Here is a 21,107-nt window from a genome sequence, read left to right on the forward strand (position 1 = left end):
CATTTTATCCGTCATAAAATAACGTCTGGCTTTAATTTTTGGCCTGATGATAACTCAAGTATTGGGGAGGAACCTTTAAAGCGTGCGTTTTTTTTTTCAGGACGTATTTCCGGGCAGCGCAGCCACTCAACGTGTGCGTCGATGTTATTTCGCCGACTGGAAACACGTTAAGTTTGACGTGACTCAACCGGCGATATTTGGCGTGAATTTATTGTGGCAAAAACCTCTTTATTTTCGGAATAATGTCCGAGGCCTTGTTGCAGTGGTGTGTGGACCAGTTGCACCACAAGTTTGGACTGGAGGCGTGTGAAGACATCGTCAGGTAATAATCTTGTCTGCCGTCAGGCTAATGTTAACATCTACAAGCCTACGAGATGAATCAGCTAAGCGGTTAGTGTGTTAGTGTCGTACCGTGATTAAAACATTTTCTTCTGTGGATAAAAATGCCCTCAGTTTATTTTTATGTGTTAAATGTACTGTTTTCCCTTTGAGACAGATAAATATGTTTAGCAGTACAGCTGTTTGACAAGTGCGTTAGCTTCTTACTAGCCAACGGGTAGCTAGTGCCTTCCCTAACCTGTCAGATTATTAAAACCACAAATCCCGGGTGTCAGTATGGATATGTGTCGTCTGGCTTTCGTAAATTATTTCCGATAACGTTTCTTATTGATTTATTGAAATAGGAAACTTAAAAATATCAGAATCAGATGTATTGCCACGTATGCTCACACATACACATTTTTTCTTAGTGTTTGGTGCAGTGAACATAATAACAAATGATATAAAAATCAAATAATACTATAAATAAAAAATTATTAAAATGTATAAAAGGTCAGTATTTAAAAAGCACTGGGACCCGTCAGTCCAGGAAAATTAACTAATCTAACACAAAGACACTGGATGTGTATAAATAAATGATAACTGGGCCATCCTACTTCCTAGGTACATTCTATCCATTGAAAAAGCTGAGGAGATTGAGGAATATGTGGGAGACCTCCTGCAAGGCACAGATGGGAGAAAGGGAATGTTCATAGATGAGTTCCTCAGCAGATGGAGGAAGACTCAAAGACAGACCACAGACGCCCCCGGTCTTTTACTTTTCAAAGAAACTGTTTCATCTGCAGGTATGGCTATAAATATCTGTCAATCAGTAAAATTCCTTCCATTCATTAACAGCCTGCTTTGAAAGTACTTAACAAATCTTTAACCGCGATGTCATGTATCTCACATTGTTGAATGCCGTTTTCTAGATGCACAAGACACGACTAAAGACACCCAGAAGAAGTCTAAACGTAAGGGGCGTAACAAACAGGAGGTGATGACTGTGAGCCAAACAGAACCTGAGCCAGAAGCAGTCAAAACCCCCATTGATCTGAGGAGGGTGAGTATGCATAGGCCTAAGTATCTGTGTTCTTCTTGCCAACTTTATGAAGGTAATTCTCAATGACAAATACAAAACCAGCCATCCAATATACCCCTTATCATTCAAGGGCAAAACTGTGAAATTAGGTGTTTAAATTTCTGTATAAAGATATGTAAACTTTAGATTCTTCTAAGTAGTCACCTTCAGCTGTCTTGAAGGAGTTCCCACATATGTAGAGCTCTTGCTTTTTCTTCACTTATCCCAGACAGCACTTACAAAGCCTTGTTGTCCTGATGGAAAACAAAAACAATTAGGGTCCCATTAAACACAAAACAGATGGTTAAATTAAATCAGTAAAGCTCTGTGCTTCTGATACCCTCCATTAGTCATCGGACCAGCTGACGTTGAGAATTTACTTGAACTGTAATTGGAAAAAGCGGTGGAAGGAGAGGTGCTGTTAATTGCCGGTTTCTGAGGCTGGTAACTTATTTTTCTTTTCCTTCGGGGGGGTTAAGATCATGACAGCGAGTTTGATCGCAGCTTTTGATAGTTTGAAGAAACCCTTTTGACAGTGACATTTTCTTGGCTTTCTCTGGACTGAGCGTCCTTCATGTCTTGAAGTAATGTCTTTACTTAGTTTAGCGGTTGTGGCCGTCATTTGATGATTTGAATAGGGCTGCATACCAACCCTACCTCAACTGATGGTCTTAAATGCTTTTCTAAGAAATTTCATCAAATAACTTTTGACAACTTTTAACTGGAAATGATTCCGATGGCAACCTCAGGAAGTTGGCTAAGATATTGTCAACAAAATGCAGAGCTTTCAAACAGTGGCTACCTTGAGGAATATAAATATAAACCTTTAAAACTTATTTTCCTCGTTACATGATTCCTGTAGCGTGCCGTCTAATATTGATTTGTACATAATCGCTGTCATTTTTATTAACTGCTTCTTTATTTCCATTCCTCTCTCCATTCATTTTGTTCTCAGGCGCAGGAAAACACAAACACGCCTTCATCAAAGAAGAAAAATAAGTACATCAATCTCTTTGCTAAAGAGGGCCAGGACAGGCTGGCCGTCTTGCTCCCGGGTCGACACGGCTGTGAGTGCCTTGCCCAGAAGCACAAACTTATCAACAACTGCATCAACTGTGGTCGAATTGTGTGTGAGCAAGAAGGCTCAGGACCCTGTCTCTTCTGTGGAAACCTGGTAGAAACCTGTTCAGTTTATTTTTAGTTTACCTGATTTATTTTCTTACTTTCTAGTTTTCTTCACCTACCGTATTTTTATCTGATTCAGGTGTGCACAAAAGAGGAGCAGGAGATCCTTCAACGAGACTCCAACAAAAGCCAAAAACTAAGAAAGAAGCTCATGGGAGGTGAGAGTCAAAACTATAAGAATTATGATGTAATAATGATGTAATTTGATGGCATGAATTTATTTTTATTTTGCTGACAGAGGCTGGAGAAAGAGAATACCTCCCACACCAAGAGGCCAAGATGAAGGCTGGCTTGGAGAAGGCAGTTCAGCACAAAGACAAGCTGCTGGAATATGACCGGAACAGGTGTCATAAAACACACAGTCAGGACATTTTGATTACTTTAGAACGTTATCATAAATAATAGCACTCACCTTTTTATTTTATTTGCCCCCTCCAACTCCAGCGTCAGGAGAACGCAGGTCCTGGATGACGAGTCAGATTACTTTGCCACTGAATCCAATCAGTGGCTGTCACCCGGCGAGCGAGAAAAGCTCAGGAAAAAGGAAGAGGAGCTGAGAGAACTTCGCCATGCCTCTCGTAAGGACAGGAAGATCACGCTGGACTTTGCTGGCAGACAAGTGATTGATGAGGGAAGCAACCTGAACGAGTATTACAACAAGTAAGATGATCTAATCATCAGGTAAATTTATGTGATGTTGTCATTCTAAATAGCTACTCTCTCTGATATGTTTGCAATAACTAACAGGCTGGATGAGACCCTGAAGGCCATGAACAATGAGTCAAAATCACCAATGCATTCTCAAAGAAAAGGTGAAAGGCAGACCCTCGGAGAGCTGGTCAACCCCAACATAATGCAGCCTGCACCTGAGGTAAGTCATCTTCGAACAACAGTGTAACAATGGTGACACCTTATGGCACATCTCTGGTACTGCATATAAAAAATTTTTTTTCTTGAAACTAGACTGGTATGGATGTTTTCTTATAAAAAAAAAATATAATTTATACAAATTTTACTAATTTTAATGAACATGAATGCACTTTCTAGTGGGTGAATGTTGGAGGCAGTGAAAGCCACAAGAAACCCCTGGAGCAGAGGAAGAGTTCTGCCGAGCACAAGGCAGGAGACCAACGTTCTCGGTTGCGGCTGCAGGACAAAGAGCTGCAGGAGATCTCTGACGGGGGCTGGAGCCTCAGCATGCACCAGCCATGGGCCTCACTACTGGTCAAGGGCATAAAGAGGTAATATACCATAAACAAGATACGCAAAACTGCCACATAGGGGGATTAAATTCTGATGAAATTTTAATTACATGTGTGCAGGGTAGAAGGACGGACCTGGTACTCATCACACAGGGGCCGTCTTTGGATTGCCGCTGCAGCCAAGAAGCCCACGCCTCAGGAGATTGCTGAGGTGGAGGCCATGTACCGCCACATCTACAAAAAAGGTACACACACTGTGCACAGTAAAATAAGTAAAATTGCATTAAGTAATTTGGAGGTGCTAACTGTTTTAAAAAAACTTCCATTGGTATTTTTAAGTTACATATAAACATTGAATTTTCAACATAAGTTTTTCACATGATGAGCAATATAATAATAATTGCTCTTCTTTTCTGCTCAGAGCCTAAATTTCCTAAAGAGTATCCCACCGGTTGCCTGCTTGGCTGTGTCAATATGACTGACTGCTTGTCTCAAGAGCAATTCAGAGAACAGGTAAGCACACATGCTACACTGCTAGAGTTACGATTTTAATGTTTATGAGCGTTTGCTGGTGTAGTGGTTGTTCATCCACCTCTGAACCTTTGCAGCATAGCTTGAGCTACAAATGTTCTTATGTTTGTGAGCAATTCTAATGTATTTTTTTGAAAAGATATGTGTATTATATATTTAACTGAGTTCTTGACGTCCTGCGTGAACATGTGTGAAGTTGGTGCAGTGCCATCTCTGGCCTGCAGAGGTCAGGCTGCACCTTTTCCTCTCCAACTGCCTGACAGCTCACCATTTGTCCCACTGGAGGCAGCATTCACCACAGGAGTAACCACAAAAACACAAATGCAGGCTCTCATTTCAGCAGTTACTCCCACTAAAGTGGTCATCTGTTTACTTTACAGCGGTACCAGTCTATTGTGTTTATTCAGAATACATTCATAGGAAAAAAAAATCCACCCTTAACCAGAGTGTTACAAGGACTCTTAAACGAAATGTGACAAAACACAGAGCTGCTCCATTGGCGGTATGGTGACTGCTGCCTTGTAGACTCATAAACTGTTCACTTGAGCTTTTACACCCAAATTAGTTTAATTAATTGCAGTTTTACCAAGTTTAAACTGGAAAATGCACCCCACTCACCATTAAACCATCATGTGGATACAGAGTGGCTCTGCCGTTTGCTGTCAATGGCGCACATTTAAGCTTAATTACATTACCATCCCTGCCTTGGCTGTTTTGCCTCTGGCTTCAGTAGAGACTGCTTGTCTGAAGTGTCTGCTCTCATTCTTTTACAGTCTAGTCTATGTTATTGTGAGACATTCAATTCATCAATTGATTAGTCGATTGCCAGACAATTAATCAGCCGCTGTTATGGTAAACTTTGAATTGTTGGTCAGTCGAAAATACACGCATGCATTGGATAGTTTACAGTGAAACTGTATAAGCAGAATAATATGTGAACATGTGCATCCACATTAATCTTTGGTGTGTAACTGAAACACATCATGTTTGGGAACTGCACAGTCTTCTGCTACAGTTAAATGGAAAAAGTAATCATCCTCCTTTGGGATTTTTGTTTCCGGGCATCTCTCCACACACATATGCATCTCCCTACATAAAAACAGTTGTCTGAGGAGCTCTATGTTTGGGATTAAAAAAAAAAAAAATCACCTCTAAAAATTTGTGCTGCTACATGGTTGTATTCTGACTGCTGGGACTTGTAAATCTAAGGGCTTTCCCCTTTTGTACTCTGTCCTCATTCTCTCCTCCACCACTCATTCCACCCAGGGCTGTAAAATCATGTTTGCAGGCAGTGTGACTGCCCTTTCATCCTGTGAAAGGGTGTGTGTGTGTGTGTGTGTCCACTTGCACAGAGCAGCCATAAATAACACCCCCACCCCACACAAGGCCCCTCAGAAAAAAAAAGAAAAAAGAAAGCAAGGCAGATGTAGAAAATAGTGAAGCAACCAGAGAAGAATAACAGCACCAAATGTCTAATGATGGTGCTGAACAGTTGGCTGGTGTCTATTGCGGGCACCATTTTAGAAAAAGCAGAGACTTTTAGCTTTTTAGTCTCGCTTCCGTTCGCATGAGCAGAAGAGGGCACGTTAGTGCATAGTAGCACATAGCTGAGCTGCTGGGCTGGGAGAGTGGGTGAGGTGTAGGATTTACTGTCCTGTGCTGGCAGCTGTGGGTGGTTAAAAGGGGGGTGGTGAAGGACAGACAGCCATTATTCTTCAGGCTCTTCTAAATCTGTCCCCGGTGATGTATGAAATATTCAGGGAAAGTGGAATGTGGGTAGATCAGGAGAGCACGACAGAAACTGTATGAACATCCAAAAAAATGATGCGGTAAATGTTGTAAACACTTGAATATCAGTGATCTCGTGTCATGGCAGATGTTCCCCTGATGAGGAGCTATTGCACCAAAAAACCTGAAGCCCCTTTCTGCTGACAGACAGTGCAGAAAGACCACCTCAGGCAGAGCAGGATTTCCATCTGCTTGACTTAGACCAATTCTTTCCCTCATTAGAAACTGACTGGTGTATTGATCCATTCTCCCCATAATCTCTCACTCCTCCCGACTCCCCAGCCCCCCTTACTACTGATAATTGGCCAGCCATTATGATCCGTGCACCAGCTCTCCACCCCTACCCCCAGTGCTCACTCAGCAATGGGTGGAGATGCACGCCTGACCTGCCTGCTGCAGAGGGGGGTTGGGGGAAAAAAAGCTAGGTGCATTACAGATTGAAAATGGGAATGTTTTTGCTGGAAGAGGCCGAGTGAGATAATTAAAAAGGATGAGCAGAGAGCCACAGCCAAACTAAGCAGTTTTATGGTTAGTGGATATGCTGCAGATGCTTTACTTCACACATACAAATTTAAAACTACGCACCAAGTGAAGCCAAACCGCATATTTTGAGTGCAACATTTATCAACACATGTACAGACACGTCCTTGGTTTTCAGTCGGGTTTTCAGCAAAGGCACATCTCTCCCCACAGAGAGCTTGAATCGCGCCATCAACTTACTCCCGCGGTGAAGAAATTGATTGGATCAATCCACACTCTCGCTAAAGGTCTGATTTCTTACCCTGTTCCCGAAGACCGTATCAGCAGCTGCGGAGCTACACGTCTTAGTGAATACAAGTCAGGGGCTAACCTTTTGCATCAGCATGCCGAGAGCAAAACCAGTGACTCTTCAGTGCTGTATTTATCTGAAATTATTATGAGGACATGAAGGAACAGTGGGCTTTGTGTGTGTCCGATCTCTACATGCATTATCTAATCAAAGGGCTCCATGAATTTCCTAATGGTAAAATGTTAACATACTAATTCAGCCTGTAAATTGCATCATTCCCAGAAGTTTTGAACAGTAATCTAGTCCGTGGTATCACATGTTTCACATATAAACCATATTTTATTAGCCTCGGGTCTGTTCAAGGCTGACGTATAACAGATCCCCTGGCACTCATTTATATCAGATGGACACATATTTGAGATGTGACCTGTACTTGATGGTTTATGGTGGGGGATTTCCAACTGCTGTAGACTCAGGTTTCAAGTCCACCATAGGTGAAAGCAATTCAGATTAATTTCCCAAAATTAAAATAAGACATTTGCAATAGATTTACACTTGTCTACCAGCAAAGTCCATAGTTTTAAATACTCGTAAATTATGGCTGAACTCCGTTTAGCTCATTGTCATGGCTGACTGTGACACTTGAATAAAGCAATCCATGGTATTTCAAAACTTGGACTCGTGACAATTCAAAACGTTGGCTGTGAAGTTATATTTAGGCTTAAAAAACAACATTAATAAAACTGCAGTAATAGCCAGAACAAATATTAGTAAGTGCCTTGACACACCAAGTCGATGGTCGGCCATATTCAAGTGTCGGAGCATCGATGAGCCTCTGTGGCTCTAGTTTTTTTTATGTATGCCACACTGTTGGGATAAGTCGGACCCCTGTTTCATGATCACCTATGAACGCATAAACTGTAGACCAACTGATCAACGTCATTCAAGAGAGGTTCAGCTCTGTACGACGGTTTTTAGTTCTTTTTAGTTTCCTAGCCTCCCAGCTGCAGTTATTTCCTTTCATGCAGGTGCAGAATACATCAGCCTTGCCTTGCCTTTAGTCTTTGCGGTGTGTTCAATTGCAAATATGTGGTTTCAGACACAGGCCGTATGAGGTGACATTGCAGTCAGCCTTTGTTTACGGTAGGTTTGCTCCGTCGGTACCTTAAAACAGTTTTACAACGTAGCAAGCACTGTAAATATAACTCATAAAATATAACCGAAAACGAGTCAACGTTTATTATGTAGGGATGCACCTTTGTGACTATATGTTGCACATTTCAAATTAGTGTTATCTGCATATATACGATGTACATATGTATATATTTATTCATATTGAGTAACAGAACCACCAGCATAAATTTCAGTACCTGCAGCAAAATATACACTGCAGGACTGATCATTGTGTGTATATAGAAACTAGTGGGCCTAGATTTGATCCCAGAGGAACACCAGTGAAAGTTTTAGAACTGCAGTTAAACTACAATGATTTGCAGTAATCACAGAAGTACCTACAAAATCGGTGAGGATTTTGAAATATTCCTCTGAAGGGTTGTTTTTATTCATAAATTGATTTTATATGGCAGCAAGGAGAAACAACTCAAACCAATACTTTGTATGATCACCCTTTGGCAGGCAGATAAGAAGATCTTCACTTAATCTCTTACTGACTTATTATTGTCTGACTTATTTTAGACAATTAGACATCTCCCTGTTTATACTGTGAGACAGATCAGAGTCCAAACATCTGAGCTGTCTAAAAAATTTGCGCAGCATTTTAGATCTGAGACACCGTTCTTGCTGTAGCCTGGACTGAACATTTCCTTTTGAAAAACAGGTTGCCGAGGCAGTTAAATGTTGCTTTCATGGTTCACATTTTCTTGATCAGAGAGCCATTTAAATCATCAGCGAGTGTTGTTCTGTATCTCCCTCCTCTGTTAGCTCAGTTTCAGTATCGTCGCATTCATCGGCCTGTGTTGCGCTCTTTTATCTTTCCGACATCCAGTTGACAACACAAGGCTTTAAGTTGCTCCACATTGTAGCTTCGAGCCCATTTTTATAACTGTGTATTTTATCCCATTCTGGCACAATATATATAGACTGCGGCTCAGCGCATGTACGCACGCTAGCACATGTCGGATAACTGCAACCATAGGCTCATACCACATCATACAGCTGCAAGCCTCGCCACTTATCTGTTTAAAAGAAGTACTGGTTTCTGTGGAATTCCATTTGTGTAAGCTCTCCCTCTGACCTCCAGAGTGGAGCTCCCGTTCTTGTTAGGCCGCCTGGAAGCTCGGACTGATGCCTGCGTTTCCTTGTGTGGTAATGTGATATTTATATGCTGAAAGCCTTCCTGCCAGCATGCCACACACACACACACACACGCGCACACACACACACACTCAGGATATATTGGATGCATTCCAGAGGAAGGGAAGTCAGGCAATGCTATTTTTTTTTCCTTCCACCCTTTTTCTCTGTAACATTGTGTGAATCCTTAACAGTGGCTGCTCCCCCCTCCATCATTCCATCTTCAGATTCCCCCCCCCCACTTTCTCTCTCTTAACAGTATGTTTTACAGGTCAGTGCTGTAAACTTGCACGTGGTCGCACAGGGCTCAGTTTATGCCCCGTGAACAGACATGCACACTTATATTCAATCATGCAATCTTCCACTCTTGCATTCTTTCTCTCTCTCGTCTTTTTTTTTTTTTTTTTTTTTTCCTGTACAACCTCGGCCTCATAGTAACACGCCGACATTCCTCCCTTTCCTCCCCTTTTTCCTTGCTGGGCAGTTTGCCATGGCGGAGAGGTCAGACATCATGTGATTCTGCAGTGGTGTGTAGAATGCATTCAGCTAAGGGTCCCCAGGCGCTGGATGACAACCAACCAAACCTCAGTCACAGGTTTTCCACAGCATGAAAAATACATAGAACCATCTGCCAGACTTGAAATGGCCTGCTACACCGTTTAGAATTTCACTGCTGTCTTCAGTTCACTTCATTAAATGTCACAGTTTCTGCTGTTGGGGAAACTGACAGTTAAGCCCCCTCCATTTATTATCTCTACTTCTCCTCTATTTTGTTCTGCTCGTTTAAAAGGACTTGTTCCTCTCTGCATGCTGATCACAGGAACTTGGAACAATGACAAAGGCCATGCGAGAGACATTTCAGACAGCGTCCTTTGATGGTCTGAAAGACAGCGCTGTTGATGAAAATAAGGCAGAATCAAAGAGAGGTAGCTACGTACCGATCTGCGTGTAGCACTAGACGGAATACTAAGCAGGTTCAAGCTCCTCGTTTAGCTTTAAAAATATTGTGAAGTGTTAATCCTTTTCTAAATCAGACCTCTTCAAGTTATTTCTAAGCCGTACCGCTGTCATTTATCTCCTTTCTGAGAAGGAAAAAATGTTTCTGAAGCAGCTGTCATTATGCAGTCATTACACCAGTAGAATATAAACAGGAAAGCCTGCAGGGTGCTCACAATATTACAGTGTGGCCTGACATTATTGACTCTAACAGACATGGAGCAATAGGATATGAAATCTCACCGGTTAACCAGTTTTTGATTTGTCTAACTGTCTAATGTACAAAGGAAGAAACACTTTTGTTTTCTTATAAGAATCTTGTTCTTGAAAGGAAATTTGTTGTATGTGTAGTTTAAGTTTAAGGTTTTCTGTTAAATTGTTACTGCTTGCGATTTATTTTAAGCCACATTTGCTCGCTGACCATCGCTTTGCAGCTGACAGTCGCTAGTGGACATTCCAGGCTCTGGTTGCCAAATATTTTCAAGGGCAAACAAGCAGAACATGAGAATATTGCTAGTGTATGGAGAGAGCTTCAACAGTGGCAATTGCACTGCAGTTTAGGTTTGCAGATATGCCTAGACCAGCTTTTAGATCGAAGCCATACATGATGGATTGCCAAGAACTAGCTCTTCTTGTCGTCACTCCTCTATTTTTAAAAAGAAAATGCCATTAACGACGATGACGCTTCATTTGGATGCACCCGACGCTGCATGCCTGCTATCAAAATAGTGAATTTGTTGGTAGGAAACAAAGTCGTGGACAGTGTTTCCTTATAGTAACTGTTTGGGGAACTCTCTGTTTTATTCATATTTCAATCAGTTGTACATAATTCGCTTTTGCTAATATTTGGAAAACCACACAAAAGAACTAGAACTGATGTACATCCACTGTAGTCCCTATGAGTTTTTGTCCTCTTTGTCGATTTTATTATTGAATTCGGACCTTGTTCACATATTACATTACAACTGCTCGATAATTTGAAGAATGTGAGGAAGAAATCTTTTCCAAATGGTTCTAAATCATTGTATAATTTGAATCCCAGGGTAGGAAAAACAATCAAAGGGATTAAATCAAGTTATATCAGTGGACTGGAATCTTACAAGCCTGCGATTTTGTATTTATTTTTAGCCGTTTCTGTTTTTGAGTAGTCCGCAATTCAGTCAGTACAGCTCTGCAGACAATTTTGGGTCCCAGCTGGAACTGAAACAGCCGTTTTGTTTTTAGTTTATGACACAGTATTCTGGTTCTCAGTTTGTGCTCTCTTTGAAATAATGGCCCCAGCTGTGTTAAACAATGTTTGCATAAAGCAAGACCTCTGTAGATGCTAATGTTGGGATCTATTTAGTGTCTTGCCACAGGCAAACTCCAACCCCCCACAATAAGCTTTAATGGAGCATAGAATCAATATGTTTGACATTTATCTCCCATCTCCACATCTGGTGTTTGTTGTTGATGCCCCAAAATGGCTCCTCATGAGGCCGGTGTCTGTGCCAATTTTCTGTTTCGGAATGAGGAAATGAATGAAGGTTGTGGGGCGTAGTCGGTAAGTACTCTGCACAAAGTCAGTGGGCGACCGTGTTTGCCTGCTATGATATTATCGGGAATTGGAAGGGCTCTCAGTTTAATCATTATTCTTTATTCGTCTTCCTATCTAAATGTGAGAACAGGCATTACTCCTCTCATTACGTCTAGCTGATTCTTTTAGTGTTTTTGCCAACATTCCCCAGGCATGTCTATGCAATTGGTCGATGTCACACATGCCTGTGTGGGTTCATTTGAGAAGAGATCTTTATCCTGCCAAGCCCCAACCCAGCAGCACAGTTACCACGAGTATCTTTTCTTGAGACAGAGAGACAGAGAGCAAGAGACTCTCTGCCACTGCAGGGTCAGAGATTACAAACTCAATTGTACTCTGCTGGGTGACATGTCTGCTCAGCAACTTCCTGCTAGCGACATCAGAAGGGAGGAAACTGTGGTGAAGGGGTAGTGGGGGAGGCTGGGGAGGCTGTCCATGCTTCCAGTGCCATTAATCTTGCCCTCTTAGTGTGCAGCAAGCTAAAAAGAAATGTAGCTTCCACTTGCCTTTCAAGCCAATAAATTCAACCTATTTTTAGTTTGGAATTATGGAAAAAAACAAATTACTGCTGACCCACAAATGACTTTATTACATTTAATGTGGATGGTCCATTCAAGCTGATAATGGTCAATATTTATCACTGTGGGGTCATTCCAGTTGACCCATCCTGTACGATTCATGAATTAGCTCTTTATTTGAACACAAAGTGCGGTGTATAACAGACTGTGTAAAATCTTTGCCACATGTCTCTTCGTCAGATTGTTTTCATTGTTGGGCTCTCATTGTAATGTAGATGTGTTCCATATTGTTCTGTCAAGTTAAGCAACTACATCTGTCCAACCATCAAAGTTGTCCAACATTTGGATTTGCTGATCACAGTGCAGCTGGAATGGGCAGATAATGTGTTCATCTACGGAAGAATGCTCGATTATTGCCCATTCATCTCTCTTTTGTGTACATTAATGGGATCTGTAATGAAGTTTTTTTTTTTTTTTTTTTGAAGAATGTCAGTGCCTTTAAGAATGATCAAATGGCCTGACTTTGAAATCGATGACAATCATGGGCAAAGAGTTCCACATTGATTTACCATCTTACAAATCCAGCTATGTCTGTATTGTATGCTATTATTTGACCTGCTGTATTTATAAGATAATTCTTTCTTTCGGTTCAGTGTCTGTGACAGATGTGCTCTGTGGAAGTTACACAGTTAAGCCCGTGTGTGTGTGTGTGTGTGTGTGTGTGTGTGTGTGTGTATATATATATATATATATATATATATATATATATATATATATATATAAAAGGATGTGTCACTTGTCACCAATGCTTTGTAGCTGACAGTCAGTCGCTAGTGGACGTTCAGAGCTCTGGTTGTCTAGGTAACCCGTGCATTTCCCACTCCAAGTGTTTCAGAGTGAAACAAGTGCATAAACATAAAAAAATGGTGCTAGCGTATGGATGGCTTGTGCCAAGTAGGCGAGGCACTGTTGTTATTGTGAATTTCTAGCTCTTCTTGCCTTCAAAATTCTGTCAACAACGCTGCTGCTCCGTCTTGGTTCACCCAACACTCACTTCCAACTATCAGCTTGTAAAAAATGGTGGTAGGAACCTACGTCGTGGACGATGTTTCCTTGTGCTAACTGTTTGGGGATTTCTGTGTTTGAGATTAGTTCAGCTTGGCACCTTGCCTGTCATCTACATTTCATAAAAGTTATTCCTGTGTGTACGCCCCTTTCAGTGTTTGTCGATGAGTCACACAAAACATTCAGCCGATTATGTTTGTCTTTGGTGCATAAGGACTGTTAGTCTCACTCAGTAAACGTCTTAATTTCACAACACAGGGAACCGTGCCTTGAAATATGGTTGCCATGTGGTTGAACTGCAGAGGAGTGTGATGATTATTTTTAATGAGGCTCCGGTGATATGTGCTGTGGGAGGCAGGGAGTTGACGGCCTGCCCCGTATACCAGCAGGTACCTGTTAGCGTGTGTGATCAACCCGAATTTACGTCAAACGTGATATGCCTCCATGCTCAATTTTACCAGCTTTCAGTTTCCGAGCTGACAAGGCAGGGTGAGACGACAGGAAGTGTCTCAAGATCTTGTCTGCGTATCCACAGAGACGTTATCTTGTCTTAGAATGGGTTATTTAAGATGCAGCTCCCTCATTACTAAGCATATAATCCGAATTAAACACATATACAAGCAGCTGCCTTTAAAGTCACAAGAATAATCAAGGATTATCCGCCTCTATTTAAAATTACACTATCAATCACATTAAATAATTGATTAAATTCCTTTATTTGACTCAGTTAAGCAGGAAGACAAGATTACGGCTGATTATTTCTTATAGTAGGAGAGGAAGAGAGGAAGTTGTTGGTGTCTTCTAGACACCAACACATAACATACTGTACACATACATATAAAAAGACATGTTTTCTAATTTAACTGAACATTTTTCTTGGCTGACCACATTCAACATGCTTTTATGAATGCGGTCTAGAGTCTCCAAATATGGATCCGTTTCTCTGCTTTGCCCTAAATTTTAAACATGTTTCTAAATTGAAAATATAGTATGCCATTGAGTCATTAGAAGTGCTGGCTTTGTCAAAATGGGGATTTAGAATCGATAAGTAATTTGCAGTCTTACTCCCTTCGCTGCCAGCGTCCACTACTTCGTTCTTGTGCCTGCGCCATATTTAGTTTTCTCGGAGTGCTCAGTGCACAGCTTCTTCTGCCATGGCTCACTGAGCAAATATGACATGAATTGCTTTTGCAGACTCTCTCTCTCTCAGTGTGTGTGTGTGTGTGAAGTAGAGTATTGATTTACATGCAGCATCATTTTCTTTTCCCCTTAAATTTCTGGTGGTCAGTGTTGCAAGAATAGGACCCAACATAACTCATGAATAATGTCGGCATTTTAAACTGCTCATTGGCCGCGTTGGGCGTTTAAAACATAGGGATGTTGTCGCCGTGAAAGAATGCACCGTTTCCTCAAAACTATTCTGTCAGTCGTTTTGAGACCAGATGTCAATGTAATAATATTGGAATTTCCCAAAAGCAATTGAGTCATTCTCTCCTCGTGGTAGGTAAGAGTATGTAGATGAAGATTAAGATGAGCTAAGAATTTGGCATATAGAGAGAGTACCTTGTGACATAGCTGCAAAAGAACCATAAGCTAAACATGAGACGAATGTGTTTATACAAAGATTTAAACAAAGAGAGTTGGCTGATATTTTATCCATAAAGCTATGCAACCAGTATTGGTTTCGATGTCTGAACTCACAATTTAAGTTAAACACGAGGTCGTCCATTGCAGCTGTTACGAAGGTACAGTTGGATTTCTTGGAACAAAACTAAAACAAAGACAACTGTACATCTTTGAGACTCAAAGAAGCTAAAACAAAGACATCTGTATGCCTTTGAGTGTCAAAGAAGTAGATTTTTTCTTTTGGTAAAACATGACCTAGATAACTGAGAATCTTCACACAGATTACTTTACACCTTGAATGAAGGGATAGTTCCCAATGAAGAGGCCAGAAAAGGTGTTGGATGGTTAATTCCTGATTATAAACACCTCTAGGGGCATTATCCCTTTTTAATGCCATGGTAACTTGCCAAAAACGATAAATTGAGACCTTTTAATTAGTTTTTTTTTTTTTCACAAGCTATATCTTGGTTTCCTTGGTAACACCAGAATGATTGAGTAAAACTGTTTGAAAGCAAAGGACGCATCCTCTTTATAGTAAAATGGACAAACCGTGGATACTACTTGAGTGTTTTGTTATTGTCCGCTCAGCTCATAGAACTCTTTTGTTATGCTTCACATTAAGATTCATAGCCAGTTTCACAAATTTAGACTGTGTCTGACTGACAAACAGTGAATCTAATTTAACACTATATTTAACGACTAGCTAACTGTCCAGGTGCTGTCCCCAAATCAATATTAAGATTTTCACAAACAAAGGATAGGCCATTGTTACTCTTCACTGCTGCTTGAAACAAGTTGAACAGCGAATGTTATTATGTTAAGATATTAATAAATTCAGATGGGCAGTGTAGCCTACTTCTTTCAGTTTTACAGTCGGCTATGTAGTGGTGCTCAGAGGATGAGGCACTGAAGTACCACACTCAGAGTTAATGTCATTTAATTTATTTAAAATGTCAGCTGATCATCAGCTGATGCCAATGCCAGAAAGTGTTGTTGGCCAGACTAGATGTATTGCAACAGATGTTAGCTTGTTAATGCCTTGCAGTAAATTGTAAATGGAGGTTTCGCTTCTCAGATTTTTTTCTACTGGAACTAAATAGTTGCTAATTGTATTTCTATATTGATGTTCTATCTGTTGGTACGTAAAGTGCCTCACATTTACCCACAAAAGCGCACACACCAGTGCTGACTCGGGGGTTCAGTGTTTTCCTTAAGGACACGTCGGCATTTGGTCCACGTACCGGGGGACATGGACCACCGCTAACCTTCTGGTTCATGGACAAACCATCCTTCACCTTGGACACCATGCAGCCAATTAGAAATGGAGATTCACTCGGCTCATGGCGACACTGGTGTTAATGGTGCTAAATCACTTAGGAGGTTTAAGTGGTAAATCTGCCACCATATCATTGTAAACTGCACATGCCATGCAACAAAATGACAAAAACTCGCGCAACAATTTATCAGCTGCAACTAAAATAAAAAAACTAAGCAGTGGCCAATTATCTTATATTGTCTTAATTAAAGCAGGCCTTCACTCCACAAGCATTTATTTACCAAGTTGTGTTTTACCCAATAAAACATTTGAGCCCACTTGTGAAAGAAGTATAAATACTGCAGAAGTATAAATTACAAAGGGGCTCCTATTCAACACCTTATTCAACAGTTCAGTGTTCTCTCACTTGGAACAGATCACTCGGATCACCTTATCTATTGTAAGCTGTAGTGCTAACCCATGGGCTTAGAGAAACCTAAAACTCGCCTTTGATAAGAATCAAGGGACAGCCTTCCTTCTGTGCTCCTTTCTCAAATCGTGCCTATTGCCCGCCTCGAGAGAGGGAGGGAAGCGACGTTTGTTTCCCACAGAGGCTGAGTGAACACAGATGGTAGGGCTGCACCCCAGCGTCAGAATATCAAAGCAAGTATTCACCTTAAGAGACAGACATGTTCATAAACTTCCCCCGTCCTTCTCAATTTCCACATTATGAAATCAAATGCCCACTGTGAAGTGGTTTGTTACCTTACTTAAAATACAAGCCCTTTTTCTGCTGACAGCACCTGTGTTAAGGAGAGCTGGATTTGTGGCACCGATAAAAGGAGATTGTGGTGGAAAATAAGAAGTTTTAATGCCTCAGATTCCCTGGAAGTTTTCTTTGAAGTCAAGGTTTGAAGGCAGACATAGTAATTGTCTCCAGGGGTTCTTGCTCTGTGTTTCAGTGTGTGTGAGAGTTGTAAAGGAAACTACTAAGTGGGGGAGTTTGCTGTGCAGTTGTCTAGTAGTTCGAACACACACTTTTTTTCCTCAGTCTTCGGTTTTTGCAGCCTCAGAACCAATTGCTATTTAATGTTTCGCCTTATTTTTGCGTTACAGAAAGCGCCTGTTTTAAAAAAAGCGCCGCATTAGAAATCTTTTTGTAAGAGTCAAACAGAAGCTCGACTGTGAGTACAAGAGAGAGCCCTTTTCCTTTTAACGTTCCAGCCGTTCGGCTCGTTGAGTCTAAAAAGCTTTGACTGTTGTGAGGCAGTCTTGTTTTCTTCATGCCTGAGGGCCACCGCAGGAGGTGAAGTCATAAACATGGCTGGGAAAGTGGAACAGGGCTAAGTGAGGAAGTCTGTGTGAATCTCCCCAGCAGAAACACATGACTTCACTACACCTGTCAGCGCGATCGCTGGCTTGCTGTGTGGCTTGCTCTTCACCAACTTTGCTTTTGCAGAGATGTATCGTTACGCTTATGGGGCACAAGGGCCAAAAATAAATCTTAATACCTCTTGTCTTATAATAAATTTTAATGGTGGAATGGTGACAGCTTGAGGTCAGTTGCATGAAGAGAATAATGAAACCTCTACTGCTGACGTGCAGATCTGGTTCTTGAACCAAACACTGCTGTAGAAAGACACACCAGGCGTTTATAGTTAATATAGTACATTCGCCCCAGATTCTTCACTTGGTATTTTTGCTTTTAATTGTCACATAACAGAGATTGTTTGGTTGAAACAACTTACATATGTAGTGTTTTTTTCTCAGCACACAGTTGGTTGTGCTCGAAGCAGGAGCATTTGAAGTCATTGGAAATGTGTTTTTGCAGTCGAGCAGACTGACACCGCGGCAGTAATTGGAAAATCGTGGCCTTGGTGCTGAGCTGCTAATAATGGGACATGTCTCTTGTTGTGTTGAGGATATTAATAATGTAAAAAAATTCAGGAGCCAGTGTTGGACACTCCTGGATAATTAATGTTCACTCTCCAACTTGACACCAGTTGATTCTGTAGGTGAAGGAGTGTGTTAAATTTTTAATCACCATCATGCAACTCTGTGCCTGGACTCCATTGAAACAGACCGAGTGAACTCCAGCAGCCTCCTGTTTAGATGGGAAAGGTTAGGATTGGTTTGGGTTACTGTATGATCTAAAGTTCCTACATCGACATGAGCTTTTTTTAAAAAGGTTGTAAAAAAGAAATGAAATGGGTTATATATGGACATTAATTGCAGTTAGGTTATTTTAGATTGCAATTAATAAAAGGGGACTTGGAAGATCATTAGTATAAAAGCTAAACTCCTATGTTTCCCTAATTAACCAAATTAATCATTCTCTCTATAAAAAGCCCAAAGTGGCCTCTTAATTCCATGTATTGTATATTATGTACTTAATTTACTATCACTTAAGACTAAAAAAAGCACCAAGTCCTCACGACTGAGAAGCTGAGATTGGGCATATTTCTTTGAATTTCCACAGACAAATATCCAATCCTGTCCAATCCAACTTTTTTTTTAATAAGGCACTTTACAAACCACAGAAGTGCTGTATATAAAAAAAAAAAGAAATTAAAAAATACATATACTACTACTGCTACTAGGGAGCTGTGGAGTAGTGGTTAGGGGCGCAGCTTGGGACCGCGGGGTCCCAGGTTCGTCATGTACTATAAGCATTTTAGGCATACAGGCAGAGAATGCTTTTTAACATTGTTGATTATATTCAAGTTTTAAAAGACATTACATTTCTTTTGCAGTCTATATTACTAGTTCAGTTACACTCCTGAGGGGTTTACATTTACATGCACAGTGTTATTTGGCTTCTTGCCGTACCCTTGTAGAGATCTTGTTTCAAGAATCAATCAATAGTCTTTATTGTCATTATGAGAACATAACAAAATTTTGCAGAGTCTCCCGGCTTAAGAGGCACACATATAAATAACATAACATTTAAGTAAAAAATATAAAACAACCTTAAAAAAAAAAAAAGAAGAAATGTATATAAAGTGCAGCTTAGTGCAAGTCCCAGTCTATGAGATGTTGTGAGTGTGTGATTGTTTGCGTTAAGCTGTTCACATGAGCCCTTGATACCAGTTTCTTTGTCACCATGAATAAACCAGTTTGCTGATTATTCCTGTCCACCTGAGCAGACAAACGGTCCACCTGGATTTAAACATCTATTGATGCGACCACCAGTGAACTTGTTGATGTTTGATTTAGCAAGGGGCGGTCCTCTCTCGTAAATGGAAAAGCAAGTAACACAAAGGTATTACTAAATATTTTATAAAATGGAAGCTGTGCAAGTCAGAGATGTAAAGGCTTTTTGGAGTTATACATGCAATTAATTCATAAATACAGAAATGAGTGAAGGAATAGAATGACTAGTATGTAGACTGTAATGGTTATCGTGGTAAATTTGACATTTCTACACCATGTCTGTATCAGCTCAACGTCTACTTACTAATCTTGGTCCTTTTCCCTTTTAACTTCTGTTCTTGTTCGCCGTTTCATTCATTCTGATCAACACTTCTTTGCGTGCTTTCGTCATTTTAAGTTGCGCTGAATGAAACTCAACACTTCCTGCAGATGTTTTACAGTAAATGTGTTGTGAAAAGATTATTTCTCCCGGGCCGTTGGAAGGCGTTTAATGTGAAACATATGGTGGAGTGAGTTTGCATTAACGGCAAACCACAGAAGGAAGTAAATTGGAAAACAACTGATGATCCATACTAAAATAGGAATATTGGAGTCTTTTATTGTAGCCGGTCTTAAATAAAAGCCTCATCCATTGTTGACTGGTTCAATACAAAGATAATGTAGATCATTGCTGGCTTTGTTATCGGTCCTGAGTCATGTCTTTCCCATAATCTGTCAGGAGTACAGATCAGGACTAGTTTTATAGTCAAACTTTTGTCCAAACATGGGAAGGAAACATTTTCCAACTGCTGCGTTATGATTCAAAGTTTACTGTGGCTACATTTACAACAGTATTACATAGAACTGATATGGGCCAAGTGGTTCTGTCCACCGTGTAGCATCAAATCCGCCAGAAGGTTTTGCTCAGCTTTGACAACAAAGATGGACCCATGTTTAAAGCACGATACGAGCTTCGTTCATCATTTCAAACACTCGCTTGAACAGCTCTTCCTGTCATCTGATGTTTTCCTCATGTGGAGCAAACATGCTCAGAAATGATTGTATTTATTCCAAGCGGAGCGAAGCTATCAGATCAAGTGTTTACATGGTTATCAAGTAATAAATCCAATTGAAACTTCCTTCCGATTGTCCCAGATCGGACCAGCGATTTCCGATTGAGATGGTTGCATGAATAATCGAATCAAATTAACTTTATTGGCCATGCATATATGGACACACACAAGGAAGTTGTTCTCGACATTTAACACGTCCATTTGTTTTTGACGGTTCCAGTACAGTAACATCTGTCTTGGCACTGCTCAAAAAGAAATTTGTATTAAAAAAAAAAAAAAAAAAAAAAAGGGAGATTTAATCTGATAAAGATCTTATTATAAACTAAGTAAACAATCATAATCTTACCAAGCATTTAGTTTCAATTATCTGTACCAAAAACTTGTTTGAACTTATTATGTTTAGTCATGTATGCGCAGTGCCTTGTCTTTGCACGTCAGTGCCGTCTGTGTGTTTCTGTGTTGCGCGTTGATGGAAAAACAAATAATGCACTGCGTGCGTGCAAGAAGCTGAAAAGCAGTTACAGTACATGTTTCCTGAGGGCAGCTGCATTTGTTGGAGGGTTAATGAATGCCAGAAACAGGCTTGTGTTGTTTTGGGAACACGATGGATTAAAGACTGATTGGCGAACGTTTGCTGTTGCATACAGTTCCCAACAACACCCTTTCACCTCCCACATGT

General features: G+C 40.6%; 1 protein-coding gene across 2 annotated transcripts in view; it reads left to right on the forward strand.

Moving 5' to 3' along the window:
• Positions 1-69: 69 nt before the first annotated feature.
• Positions 70-21,107, forward strand: part of trip4 (thyroid hormone receptor interactor 4) — a 77,535-nt gene continuing 56,497 nt past the window's right edge. The window contains exons 1-11 of one of the 2 annotated variants that reach the window (XM_084541178.1): positions 70-322; positions 943-1,124; positions 1,251-1,381; positions 2,355-2,573; positions 2,664-2,742; positions 2,823-2,928; positions 3,029-3,244; positions 3,332-3,455; positions 3,632-3,825; positions 3,907-4,031; positions 4,208-4,299. In XM_084541178.1, coding sequence (XP_084397304.1) covers positions 243-322; positions 943-1,124; positions 1,251-1,381; positions 2,355-2,573; positions 2,664-2,742; positions 2,823-2,928; positions 3,029-3,244; positions 3,332-3,455; positions 3,632-3,825; positions 3,907-4,031; positions 4,208-4,299 — 1,548 coding nt within the window. In that variant the 5' untranslated portion in view covers positions 70-242. The remainder of the gene's footprint in view (positions 323-942; positions 1,125-1,250; positions 1,382-2,354; positions 2,574-2,663; positions 2,743-2,822; positions 2,929-3,028; positions 3,245-3,331; positions 3,456-3,631; positions 3,826-3,906; positions 4,032-4,207; positions 4,300-21,107) is intronic. The other variant, XM_084541177.1, reaches the window with a different exon arrangement.

The sequence above is a fragment of the Chelon labrosus genome, assembly GCF_963514085.1.
Source record: "Chelon labrosus genome assembly, chromosome: 3".
Taxonomy (NCBI): Eukaryota; Metazoa; Chordata; class Actinopteri; order Mugiliformes; family Mugilidae; genus Chelon; species Chelon labrosus.